Source organism: Artibeus jamaicensis, unplaced genomic scaffold (assembly GCF_021234435.1).
Source record: "Artibeus jamaicensis isolate MK-2021 breed Jamaican fruit bat unplaced genomic scaffold, CSHL_Jam_final contig_685, whole genome shotgun sequence".
Classification (NCBI taxonomy): domain Eukaryota; kingdom Metazoa; phylum Chordata; class Mammalia; order Chiroptera; family Phyllostomidae; genus Artibeus; species Artibeus jamaicensis.
In genome coordinates this window covers 3,120,257-3,134,861 of record NW_026521924.1, presented here as the reverse complement: position 1 = coordinate 3,134,861, position 14,605 = coordinate 3,120,257, and the positions used below count along the sequence as shown (strand labels likewise).

The 14,605-nt window shown below is 35.5% G+C and overlaps 1 protein-coding gene across 1 annotated transcript in view; it reads right to left on the bottom strand.

Annotated features, from left to right (window-relative positions):
* Positions 1 to 660: 660 nt before the first annotated feature.
* ESF1 (ESF1 nucleolar pre-rRNA processing protein homolog) overlaps positions 661 to 14,605 on the bottom strand; it is a 67,377-nt gene continuing 53,432 nt past the window's right edge. Inside the window, exons 11-14 of the mRNA XM_037134012.2 lie at positions 13,057 to 13,144; positions 6,145 to 6,227; positions 2,421 to 2,567; positions 661 to 1,388 (exon numbers count right to left, since the gene is read on the bottom strand). Coding sequence (XP_036989907.2) covers positions 1,095 to 1,388; positions 2,421 to 2,567; positions 6,145 to 6,227; positions 13,057 to 13,144 — 612 coding nt within the window. The 3' untranslated portion in view covers positions 661 to 1,094. The remainder of the gene's footprint in view (positions 1,389 to 2,420; positions 2,568 to 6,144; positions 6,228 to 13,056; positions 13,145 to 14,605) is intronic.

The following is a 14,605-nucleotide window of genomic DNA, read 5'->3' as shown; positions in this document are numbered from 1 at the left end:
GGAGTCTATATATATATATATATATATATATATATATATATATATATATCTCTTACTATCTCGATCACTGTTTTACATACTTTTATTCTTGAAAAAAAAACACTGGAAAACTTAAATTTTTGTATCAAAAAACTAACCACAGGCTGGTCCGATGGTAGTGGGTTATCAGAACTCAACAAAAAACTACCCACAAAGCTGGCCAAACTCTGCATGTCGTTCAGAAGCTACCACATTTATCGTTTGTTCCAATTGAACATTTTGGTTTCTATTTTCATTTATTTATACAGCAAACCTAATTTCTCCCTAAGTCGACAGTGAACAATTTATAAAACCTGGACTAAGTGAGATCAGGAGTATCAAGGCCTTGACTATGTTTTAATTTTAAAAAGAATTAATATTCGTTAAACTCTATAACAGCATATTCACCCTCCCAAGCATTCCAAAAATCTGGAGGTTAGATGAAAGAATTTTTTACTGCAAGTAAAAAAATCACTGCAAAGCTCATGGACATTTCAAATATAAATTAAGAGCAATGCAAACCTTGGACTTGCATCTTCATGGAATTAATCCTCTTAAGGAAGAAAGTTATTCAGCTATCTTTCCAGGGAATAGTTTATTCCAGGTGCATAAAATGAAATAAATCACTGCTATACAAAGTAATAAAAATATTCTGCACTTTTATTTACAAGTTAATTTCAAAAACAAACGATAATAAACATGATCAAACAACAAAGAAAGTTAACGGCTTCCATCCATTAGGGCTAAAAAATTTAATTCAGCACTGTTGTGTTCTATTTTTACATAGAATTGTAAAGTATTTGCAAGAGGCTATACCTTAGAAGTTCAAATATTCTAGTATGAACTAAATTTCATAAAATATAAAGACTTTATAAATCCTATAAAGCACAAATCTGTCAACCACCCACAATTAAGTCTACCTGTTATATATGACAGAAATTTTTCAATGGCCAGAATAAAACAATATTATTCATATTCCTGAAAGGTAGCTCTCTGTTCCCAATAAATATTCTTTCTAACACTTTTGTAAACTTTAGAGAGATCACATTCTCAATCTGAAAAGAAACAATATACAGCTATTTGACTTTCTGTTTTTTTCTTGCTTGAAACTGCTCTGTTTTGTTTTTTACCGATTTAATCAACATTGACAAGGCGGGATCAATGGAATTCTTGTGTGATTGCTTCTGAATTTCACTCTCTTTTTTCTTTATTGTCTGAATAAGTTCTTGTTCTTTTTGTTCTCTCTGCCGGGCTTTCTCTTCAAGGATTTTTTCCATAGCTTTTGTTTTCTTGAAATTAGGATCTGAAGGATCCAAATTGAACAAGTGGGAAGTATACATTGCCTGAAACCGTGAATCCTTAACATTTACCTGTAAGTCCAAAAGGAAAATCAAAACAAATTAAATTAGTAAACTAAAAAAGAACCAGAAATGTGACAAAATTTTAAGTCAGTCAGTTGTTATTGGCTGGGTATGGGGGAGAGGAATCACTTCATAAATTATATAAATGTTTAACCACTATGCTGTATACTGAAACTAGTAAAATATTGAATGTCAATTGCAATTGAAAAGTCAGTGAGCTGCTGATTACATAAATGTGAGCATTTTGCATGGTTTCAACAGAAAACTGTTTTCCCACAGATCTTCGATGGAGTTTAAAGGCCTACTCTTAGACCATGACATGAAGGAAACACTGTTCTTATCATGCAATGACAATCTCCTTGAAAGAGAACTGTAGTGATATATATATCCTTCTACATGCTACTTAGAAATTATCTGTTATGTTCCTCTCCATTCTCTGAACAAATTCAAAATTTCTCCATGTTCTTCTGGTTCTATTCTTCCACATTAATGGCTGGAAGGCATTATTAAGTAGTTCCTGGCAGCTGTTTGTAGGTTTTCTGCACAGGGCTCAAACTCATGCATGGGGACTAAGTGATCATTAGAAAAGAGGAAGCAATGGAAACCAAAAAATATACCAATTTAAAAAGCACAGCTTACAGCGCTGGCCACTGTACAGTGAGACTGTGATACAGTATGAACCCCTCATTGGGGTTCATCAATTGCATAATTAATATGCAATAATTATGCCTATCCTTCCCAAGGGAGCTTCATACTGCACAGATACCTTTCAATGATCCTAACATTGAAAGCTACCTATTTTGGTGCAACATGGCTACCAAGCCAGCTACTTCTTCACCTGGTGCTCAACCAAAGAAACAATGATTTGATCCATCTGGGGATGAACAGGCTGTGTGGGACTAAAAAATGGTAGCTCTGGCTCCATAGCTCTTCCTGAGACTAACTGATGGCTAACTGTGCCTATACTTAATTTTTACCTCCAGACCTGAGTCTAGATTCAACACCAGCTTTAAGAGACTAATGACTTCTGTCCCTGGTTACCTCAAAGTCATCTTCTAACAATTCCTTCTTTTTCATAAGCTGTTTTTTCTTCTTTTTGCTCAGATTCTGGTGTTCTACAATCTTGTTATAATTGAAGTGTTTCTTGCTCTCTTCCTCCTCATCCATCATGAGCAAAGCCATTTCAGCCTACAAAGAGAAAAAAAAAGTTCAAATATACAACGCTGTTTTTTTTTAAACCCCAAACAGGAATATGGGGCACCGAAATCCCCTCTAGGGAAGGAGAACTCAGTCACCAGAGATCCAGGACAACATGTGTCATCTGCAGCCTGACTGTGGGTTACTGAAACTCAAAGAGAAACCCAGAGAACTGCTGGCCAAGATGGAGGTGTAGGCAGTTGTGCTTTTGCTTCCTTGTACAACCTAAAGAAGGCCAACAACAAATTTAAAAACAAAAACCAACCAAAACTTCCAAAAAAATCGAACTGTATGAAAGTCTGACATCCAAGGAGTTAAAGAAGAAACATTTATGCAAACCAGTAGGAGGGGTGGGAAGGGGCAGCCGGGGCAGACACGACGTATAGTAAGGAGGTAGACTGGGACGGAGAGGGAGAAGCTTGCAGTGGCTGGTTCTACATTCATGTGCAGATAAGCCAGGTGGAACAACTGGGGAGCAAGATAGACTACACAACTCAGGGTCCCTGTGCAGGAGACTAAAGCCTCAAAACCCCTGGCTATAAAAACCTGTGGAGGTTGCAGCTGTGGGAGAAACTTGCGGTATCACAGGAGAGTTTGTTGGAGAAACCCATGGGGTCCTAGAATGTACATCTACACACTGACCACAGAATAGGAGCCAGAATGGTCCAATATGCTTGTGGGTAGTGGGGGAAGTGACTGAACTTGGGCGAGAGCTGAGTAAGCAGCATTGTTCCCACTCTGACCCCTCCCCCACATACAGTTTCACAATGCAGTGAAGTGGGTCACCTTGTACTGTAAGGGACACCTAAAGCTCTGTCCCTTACAACATAACAAGTGCACTGAGACGAAGAAATACAGCCCAGATGAAAGATCAAAAATCTAGAAAAAGAACTAAGTGATGAGGAGACAGACAATCTATAGATGCAGAGTTCAAAACACTGGTAATTGGGATACTCACAGAAATGACTGAGTATGGTAGCAAAATAAAGGAAACAGTGAATGCTATGAAAAGTGAAATAAAGGAAAATATACAGGGAATCAACAGTGGAGGGAAGAAAACCAGGAATCAAATCAACAATTTGGAGCACAAGGAAGAAATAAAACTCAACCAGAATGGAATGAAGAAACAATAATTCAAAAAAAAATGAGGAGAGGATTAGGAAACTATGAGACAACTTTAAACATTCCAATATCCGAATCCTAAGGGTGCCTGAAGGAGCAGAGGAAGAGCAACAAATGGAAAACTTATTTGAAAACATAACGAAAAAAAACTTCCCCAATCTGGCAAAGGAAACAGACTCCCAGGAAGTCCAGGGACCTCAGAGAGTCCCAAAGAACGGAAACCCAAGGAGAAACACACCAAGGCACATCATAATTAAATTGCCCAGGATTAGAGACGAGAGAATCTTAAAAGTAGCAAGAGAAAAGGAGAGAGTTATCTACAAAGGAGTTCCCATAAGACTCTCAGCTGATCTCTCAAAAGTAGGCCTTCAGGTGAGAAAGGGCTGGAAAGAAGTATTCAAAGTCATGAAAGGCAAGGACCTACATTCAACATTACTCTATGAAGCAAAGCTATCATAAAGTGATTCCTAGATAAGGCCAAGTTAAAAGAGTTTCATCATCAAAATCCCTTATTATAGGAAATGTTAAAGGGACAGATATAAGAAAAAGATCAAAACTATAAACAGTAAAATGACAACGAACTTACAACTATCAACAAATGAACCTAAAAAAACAAAAATTAAAACAAATTAAGTCAACAGCTAGAATAGGAACAGAATCACAGAAATGGAGATCACATGGAGAGTTATCAGTGGGGAGGGGGAGGGGAAAGAATGGGGAAAAGGTATAGGGAATAAGAAGTATAACTAGTAAGTAGAAAACAGACATAGCATAGGAAATGAAGAAGCCAAAGAACTTACATGTATTGACCCATGGACATCAACTAAGGGGCAGGGGAATGCTGCTGGGAAGAGGGGTACAGAGAGGAGGGGATAAAGGGAAAAAAAAAGTGGGACAACAGTAATAGCATAATTAATAAAATATACTTAAAAATAAAAAAAGAAAACAAAAAAGAAACAGAGATCTTTGTATAGCAATAAGGTAAAATCTTCAGAAGCAACATCACTGAGAGCAGAAGAGGGGAGAAAATTTGTATTTTAAAAGCAGAGAACATTCTACTTAGTTTAATTGGTTAGTATATTGTACAAATGAATAGTAAAAATGTCTTCAAATAAAATAATTCAAATAAAAATTTCTTTTCACTTTGGTTTTTAAGTAATGATGTTAAATATAGCAAATCTAGTATTTTGTGATATAAACTACTTTTTTTTTTAAGATTCTATTTGTTTATTTTTAGAGAAGGGAAAGAGAAAGACAGAGAGAGAAATATCCATGTGGGGTTGCCTCTTGCACACCCCCTACTGGGTACCTGGCCTGCAACCCAGGCATGTGCCCTGACTGGGAATCGAACTGGTGACCCTTTGGTTCGCAGACTAGCACTCAATCCACTAAGCCACATCATCCAGGGCCAAACTACTTTTTAAACATGTATTTTAACAAGAAATGTATTTTTTCTTTTGCCATTGCCTTTATTGTTTCAATATCGATACATTTCTATGAAGGGATCTTCATATTTGCTTCTGAAATAAAATATAACATATAATTGTCTTTTCCACTAAGTAGGAATTTTCTACCAACATGAGATGAGATTAAATGTGAACCCTGAAGAACCAAGAAAACAACCATGTATACTAGGGAAAATACTAGTATGCTGCCAGATTTTTGTGAATCTTCCAATCTTACTACTTAAGCCTGTTATAATTCCTTTTACTTATATCACTGGCATGTGCTGCTGGCTTCCTTTTTCAAGACATTTTCCACAAATGAGATTATCTTTGTGCCTCTTAACTCTGTGAGAATTACTGTATATGCAATAAACGGAGAATGAAAAGATCCATTAAGATGCAGAGCTTATGTGAACAGTCAGGACCACTCCCTGATAGTGATGTGAACGTCAGTCATACAGATGTTGTTGGCTCCAATTCCTGACTCAGCAAAAATGCATAATGCTCTGTGGCATGAATCTTTGAAGATAGGGTTCATTGTACTTCCAAGAAAGACTTTTTTCTGTACATTAAACTTACGATTTTTACAATAATAAGAGTGAAATTAGCATTTGACAAGCCATAAAAGCAAAGTCTGTATTCTGGGGCAAATTCAGATTAAATTAAAGCTTATGGCAAAATTATTTAGGTTTTAATCGTAGTATTTTTGTCTCAGTTATAGTAAGTCTGTAATAATGAGATATTTTCCTCTTCATCACAAAAGGACATGCCTTGGGTTTTAGGTAAATTTTACTTTGTACTGACTGAATAAATGTTTAGTAAAAAAGTGGTATTTTAATACTATGCTGCTAAAATATTTATTATATGTGTTATATTTCATCAATTTTATTGCTAAAATCAGTTTTTCTTATTAGGGAGTGACACGGGAAACTCATGTGAGTAACTCCATTTAAATTACATCTCAGTGATTAAAAGTAAGTATGTAACAATAATCATTTTACCTTCTGTTTTTCTATTTCAGCTTCTTCCTCTGGAGATGTGCTACATTTTGGAGATTTCATTGATTTTTTCTTTTCTCTTATACCTGACAAAAGAAACAAAGGAGAGTAAAAATTACAAGACTATCAGCACCAATATGTTTACCCTAGGAACAAAAATGCAATATAAAAAAGAATAATCTTATCAATAAATGTATAAAAACTAGAGAAAGTAAAAAAAATTAATACTGAGAGATGACTATGGGTGTGAAGGGAATAACACAACATATCTGGATGGGGTGATTGAATTATTATAAAAAGGCAATTTCTTTTGAATGTATTGTATATTATAAGCTAAGAAAGAAAAACAGTAAGATCATTTCAATACACAGAATAGCATTTGATAAAATTCTACATCCATTCATAATAAAATATGTACATTTAATAAAGTTCCAAGTAAAATTCCATTCAAGAAAATCTTTACAAAGATTAACAAGACAGATTTGATATACTAGTGATACAGTGTACTAAAATGTGTTACAAAGTGAAAATAAGCAAAAAATGCTGTACTGTACAATGGGAAAAACAGTACAGTATAGCTGAGTATTTAATAATAAAATGTAGTATCATATATCACTGAAAAAAGAAGGGGTTATTCAATAACTAGTAGAGGGCAATTTGTTTTGTTCTGAAAAAAAATCAAGTTATTGTCTTATTTCACGATGAACAAGCAAATAAAATGCAAGTAGATTAGTTAAGCATTAAGGAAAACCTTATGAGAAAACATAGGGGAAAACTGCCTAATCTTGAATAGAAGAATCTTATTTTCTTAGCTTAAGAACAACTGAAGAAATCGCAATGAAAAGGAAACACCCCACAATTTTAACAAACGCTTAAAATTCGGCATATAAACAGTCATCTGCAGAATAAAAAAGGCATGTTTAAAATAACAACTTGATAATAATTATCTTAAGTAATAGTTTACCAAAACTCTTTCTCCTTCTCTAAAGACAAATATGATCTTTGGTTAACTTCCTACTACATTATGAGGCAAAATCACTTATGCTAAAAGCAGCTCTGGATTGAAAACTGCTTGTATTTTTAGAGCCTCTACGATTTGTGGAGACTACAAGACGTTAGCTGAGATGTTCTTGTCCAAAATGAGAGGTAGTAATGTGCAGCAATTAAGGGCTCTCGACTCCGGACCAGTTGGCCTGTGTTTAAATTCTGGCTTTACCACACTGCAGTTCTGGCAGTTTGTGCCATGTCCTTATCTGTAAAATGGAGGTTTTAACAGCAGCACTTCCCTCACAGGTGTTTCTGTGAGGACTACATAAATGAGTAAATGTGAAGAGCTGAGTGAACGGTGCTGTAAAATGCTTGCTATTATTATGATCATCTGACTATATAAGATACCCTGGATTCCTTGGTGATCATGCTGGTGCCTCATTTTTTTCCTTCCTATTTCATGGCTGTTGGAGTGAGAGGAGTTCAAAAGAAGTGGTTTCAGGGTGCTAACATATAAAATATTAGTCTAAAAAGTAAGAAGGTTCAGAGTCTACAAAGCCATGTTGTGTAACTCTAGAGCATTAATACACAATGCCAATCTCTGAACTGCTGGACACTGTCTTCTTTGAATAAACTGTGTTCTGTTTTTCCAGTGCAAAGAAACCACTGGTCTCTGAAGTAATGATTAATGTTTGCCTACCATTTACTATGGCAGGCATAGTAAAGATACTATGTTCTAGTGTTTTTACCATATACTAACTAATTTAGTCCTCAGAACAATGATATGAAATAGATTCTATTATTTATTATAATCCTCATCCTCTGGATGAAAAAAACTGAAGCACAGAGAGGTTAAATGATTTGTCTAAAGTTTACCAAGTGAAAGAATCATAATTGAAACCCAAGCAATGTGGCTTAGGCTACCGCCACACTACATTCCTCCACTATCAAACATTCTCCCCATAACGACCTTTCCATTGAAATTCACAGAACATATACCAAGGGTCGAATAATAGCAACCAATGAGGGATAACAGGAAAAACAAAGCCCAAGGTCAAGAGAGGATTTAAAAACTGCTCCGTATGTATGAAGTCCCCACTGTACTTAGGCAGCCAGGTCCAGCTGAGAGAGGACGCCAGCATGAAGGTGCTGCCAGGTTCACCCTTCATGTGACCGAGGCATTTGTCTGTATTTACAATACTACTGTATGCAGCCCTTCTCTCTAGAATGAAAATCTTTATTGCTTCTACTTCAAATGTTTTTCAGAGAATGACATATCCACTTTAAGATTATACCTTTTTCTCTGTTTTAAATATGTGTATGTATTTATATATATAAGTATCATCAAGGTCTCATTTTCTTTGGGTCTGACTCTTACACCCTAAGTTTACCTCTGCTCCTATGCTCTCAAGGTAAGAGCTCCTTTTGAAGTGAATGGACAAGTGACAAATATGGAAGATCATTCTGTGGCAGGGAAAAAAGAAATCAGGCTGTACTTGATTAATACATAAAGGAGATAAAGATCTTTACACACAGCTGTGGGAAATAATTTCAAAGAGCCACAATGAACTGTTCCGGATTTTATAACAACCTGGTGAAAAGTCATAAAATAAACTTGAAAGAAAGACTGAAGCAAGGGAGGAAAAAAAGAAGCTCCAAGATGGTCAGGGTTAAAAATGATATCCAATTTTAGCGTGATGAAAATTTCTTTGCTCGCAAAAAATTTACTGTGTGCTAGACTTGAACTGTTTAGCCAAGAGATAAAATAATGTGTGTAGTTCCTTTCTGCACTGTTAACAAGATCATATTAAGAGGGCACATTTTAATTTGTATTTTTAAAAAGCATTTTCTCCTCTTTGTAAAGTTTTCAGACCTAACTTAAATGACAAGTATTGTGGAAATAAGTCTTATTCTGAAATGTCATCTTTATTTTTTTAGTGAATCATTTGGCAAGTAAGAAATCACACCTCTTAGGGCTGCAAAAAGTACATATGGATTGGTTCTAGTAAGCTGAATACTAACAGATTGGAAATCAGATGTTAAAGTTTTACAGTTAAAAAAATTATTTACTGAGACTACTATCCCTTTAAGCAGAAAATGTAACTAAGTATAGCTAGGAAAAAGATGTGTTGCAAAAAATTGTTTGTAAAGTCACTGTATGTAAAAGAAATTCCATTTTTCATTACTTGTAATGCCACAGAACTGTTCCCATAAAAGTTTTCCTCCAGAGGGTTTAGTTAAGCACTTTTGGTGAGAGAGCAGTTAAGAAAATTCACTGGAGGGCAGACATGGTCTCAGTACTGATCAGACAGGAGCAGTAAACCCCCTAAAGATTCATTCTTTTTGCAGCAAATTCCTATATTCAAGATCACTTGCCCATAATCAGATGCAGCCTGTTAATCTTCCTCTGGGCTGGGGCACTCTGGCTTCCCTTGGAGATCCAGGAATTCCTCCTGTCCAGCTCTTACACATACAGATGGGAACCTGGCTCTGATCGATAGAATGTACTTGTAGAATTACAAAGTAAAGGGAGCCCACTGGGATTCAGGTTCTACCATATGGCCCTTGCAAAATTCAACTATGTTTTTGGGCTTCAGTTTACTCATCTATAGAGTAGGCTAAAGTTTGGATTAGAGGGCAGAATGAATATAAAAGCACTCACAAACTGTACAACAATATATGAGCAGAACATGGTAAGCACTCAACATACTGGCTGAATGAACCAAGTATGTGTACTATGTTATTAAATGTTCAAGGTGGTTTATCAAATATTCAAAGTTATCAAGAAAAAGGAAACATTTTAATGAGGTATATTTACATGTGATGTATTTTTTTCACTCCTTTTGTTTTTTGTCAAAAAACAAAATCTTAAAGGGTTTATGCAATTAAGACAATAAGCAAAATTTTCCAGCATTTCATTACAAGAACTTATACATTACATTTTTGTAACTTCACTTGATGTCCAGTTTGCAATTTAGAAAAAATAAAAATTACAGCAAGTTTATAGGGAAAGGGAAAAAAGAGAAGGAAAAATTAGAAAAGATTTCTAGTACTCAAACTGGCCCTTAACCCAAGATGAACACCAGGGCTGGCATCAATCAATAGACTCAATTCTTCCCTATTTTGAAAAGAGTATAAATTCAGTTTTATGGGATTGCCTAGGGAAAAGGTGTCATAAACATACCCAAGTCCACCTGGCTTAAAATATTTCTGTCCTCAACAATGGGATTTGAACTATATACTCTTCCAAACATTAATGCTGCTCTTTCTCAGTTTCTTAAGCTCTCCCCCTACCTTCCAGGTAGCACCTTATGAGCCCAATCCTCAATTCTCCTATTTAATCAATGCTTTCCACCTCTAGTCCCATGGTTTAGTCCCAATAGTAAAATACTATTTTACTGATTTGTAATCTGTATTTATACTTTGACTTCTCTGCATATCTTCCAGACTAAATACCTCCATTTGACTATCTAATTGGTATCTCAAGCAATTACATCCAAAATGAACCTACCGACCTTACTTCCTCCCACCCAAACCCTTTGTTCCTAAATTCCTTTCTACCTCAGTAAATGGAAGAGCATTATTCCAGAGACTCAAACCAAAAATCTAGGAGTTATGTTAAATTTCTTCCTTATCCAAAGAAATCAGCAAGCCTACTTCCAAAACATATCTCACTCAGTTTTCTCCTTCCAGTTATTGGCATGCCATTTAAACCAGCCATCATCTTGTCCAGATCTCTCAGTTCTCACCAATGCCTTCCTTCAATCTGCTCTCTCCACAGGAAGCAGAGCAATGTTACAGCATATGCCAGACCATGTCACATACTTGCTTGGAGATCCTTCAGTGACTTCCCACTGTCAGAAGAATAACATCCAAAGGTACTGCCCTGACAGCAAGGCCCTGCAGGGTCAGTCCTGCATCCCCAGCCTGGCCTCATACCAAATCCCCTCTCTGTCCATGCTCCAGCTTATAAGTGTCTCTCAGTTTCTCCAATACAAGTTCTTTCTCACCTCATAGCTTTTTTACCCACTTTTCTCTCGTTTGCAATGCTCTTCCTCCAGGTCTTTCTGCCTGATTCCTTCTAATTCCACAGCTTCTAATTCTCAGCTTTAATATCACCACCTCAGAGAAACCTGCTTAGTCTACACTATGCAAAGTAAGCTACTCTCCTTCTTCCTCCCTACTATAACCTCGATATTACCATATTTATTTCCTTTAAAACACTGACCATATTCTCATAATATTCTTATTTGTTTACCTGTTTAGCATATTTTCTCTAAAACCATACTCCTTATGGATATAACCTTGTTTGTATTACTACTGCTGTATCTCTAGCCTAACAGAGTGTCCAGCACATACTAGGCACTCAAAAATATTTATTGATAGAATAAACAAACATGGTAATATTACCATTTTTAGCTAGGTTTTTATATGAAAAAATTCTAAGCCTTTTTGTTATTCTTTTTGTTTTAAAAAAAACCTTAAGCCCCTTTATAATTACTCCTATGCAGTATTATAAAATCAAAAGTCTACTGAAAGCAAGTAAATTTTATCTATACTTTTCCTTGGAACTTCTGATACTAACTTTAGAGAAAGCGTATTCACAATCAAAACGTGCTGATTCCAAGAAATAAGCTATCCCAAGCCATCAAACTATTTAACTTACTCTTTGAATCCTGTCCTGAGTTCTGCAATCTGACCAGATTTCACATGCCAAATGAAGCACTTTGGAATGAGAACAAGGAAACTGTAATGCTTTGCATTTCTCCATATAATAAACTTGGTTTCCTGAAATCAGAGGGTAAGACTAAAATCCATCATCTTCTGGAAATGACCGCTCAGGTATGATAAAAAACAGAACATGCTAAGTTTCCATTTCCCTTTCCAATTCCTAAGAATCTCACATCCTATAATAGACTTTATTCATCTTGATCTCCTTTTCATCAATAAAATGTCAGTGCTAAAAGGCTACAACAACCAGGAAATAATTTTGAGCAATTTTGACTTTCCTGTTCAGAACTACTCTGGCCCACTAGCCACAAGGGACAAGAAGCAGTGAAACTTCATAAAATCTTTCTCTTTACAATGCCAGCTTGGATTTGCGCCAGGAGCAAGCCTTTGGGGTTCACGTGTGTGGTATTCAAATCAGGGCAAAGCAAAATGCACGAGAACAAATGAAAAATGCTTACAGTGGCCTCTGCATTGGCTTGTCCAAGTATTGACTGAACCTTACCACAAACATTTATACAGACCAAAAAGGTAAAAATAAAAGCATTCAGGGAAGAACTGAGTGATGCATATGTAATGGAAACAAGGCTCTGGTAGATATAGGAAATCAAATACCAGATAGTTCAGGAATTCAAGGAAAAATGGAAGGAGGTTGGTTTTTAGGTATAATGGAGCAGAATAAATGCAAAAAGAATATAAAACATGTATGCTTTCGTATATTTGAGCAGAAAAGCTTTTATACAACACCATGTAAGTATTTTAAATTTATAAACATATCCACATAAATTTATTTCACATTTCAAAATTCTTCTTAGCTTTTGCAAAGAGAGACCTAGAGTGAGTATGTTATAAAAAAGCACTGAAAGCACACAAGAAGATAAGTATTCCTTTTTCTTTTGGTCTTTTATAGTCAATCTGCTGTAAGTATATTTCCTGGAAAGGAATCCCTAGTAAACTGTTAAAATCATGTTACCAAAAACCACCCACAATGAAATGACTCCTTGCTTATACAAGGAGCAGGCTGACACTTCCTAATCTGGTCAATGGTTATAACCCACAGGACAGACCTGCTTATAAGGCACTAAGGGAGGTATACAAATTCTAGGAATTTTAAAAGAATGAATAGCTTATATTGTTTCTATCCATGTTACCCTTTTTCTTTAGATTCCAACTGAAAACAACAAATGTGTGCTGGCTTACCTATCTTTTTAACTTCTTCAGCAAAGTATGGATCGTTCAAATCAACATCAGAGGGAAGTTCATCTTCACTGGCCTCTTCAGCAAGAGCCTTAAGGTTGGATATAAAATATACAGCTTATTGCAAGAACCATCACATACATATATACACACACATACATTTATACACACACACACACACACACACACACATATACATATATACATATATATGAAGATGTTTCTTTAAAATTATATAGTTCAATCTAAATGTATGTATAAAATACATATAAGTTTATTACAAGAACCATCATATATACACACACACACATAGATGTGTGTGTGTGTATATATAAATATATATGAAGATAAAATGATGTCTTTTAAATCACATAGTTCAATTTAAAATTAAACCAGTTTTTTAAAAAAGGATCAGTTAATAAAATAATTCCCATCTGAGTCATTCTTTGGTTTGTCCAACAAATATAAGGGTGGACAAAAAGTCAGTTGAGTTTTGTCTGTAAAACAGGACATTTTTCATTTTCACCAATAACTTTATTGATTTGGATATTTTGAATTTGTTGGCTATCTCCTATGTGGTGTAATGTCGATCGTTCTCAATTAATATCGTGATTTGATCTCTATCAACTTCAACTGGTCTACCCAACTGTGGAGCATCATCCAGTGAGAAATCTCCAGCACGAAACTTCCTAAACCACTTTTGACACATTCGATCAGTCATAGTACCTTCTCTACATGCCGCATAAATCTTTTTCAGTGTTTCAGTTGTGCATTTGTCTTTCTCAAAATAATAAAGTATAATATGCCAAAAATGTTGCATATTTTCTTCAATATGAAAATGGCTATACAAATATTCATCAATTCTGCTATTTTTTAAATACATGCTGATATGACTGACAGCTGTCTCAATACAATCTAACAAAATTGTTTCAAATGAAGTTAAAGACAAGTAAGTGCTACTAGAACACAGGTGGCAGACCCAAGACCTGTGGGCTGAATCTGGCCCTCCACCTTGTTTTATTTAGCCTGGTACCTTGCTCCTATCCAGCAGCAGTGCTGTTTTCTCACTTAACAGTTAAGGAATATTTACATTTATACAGTCCTAAAATTACATCCGGGCCTTTGAAGGCAACTGCGAGGCTGATTTGGCTCTCCGTGAAAATGAGTTTGACACCGCTGTCTAGAGCCATCTTACAGAAAAAAACAAACAAACTTTTTGGCCAACCCACTATTTATGGAATACTTAAACAGAGGGAACTATGTAGCACATTGGGGAGAAATGTACATGATCGGATACATAGTTTCTGTTTTCAAAAATTTTATAATCTATTAAAGGAAGTTAAGACACAGATACATACATCAGTAATAATTCAAGATAGGAACTACTAGAAGAGACAAAAGTAAAGTGACACAGACATTCAAAGGAGGAAAATACTTTTAGATGAGTAGTAAGTGAAGAAAGGTGGCCTTAATTCTCAGAAAACTGAGACATGGCAGTGCTATAAATAACATGAAGTAGTGCATTGTGGATTATCCTTTACATTATTTTTTA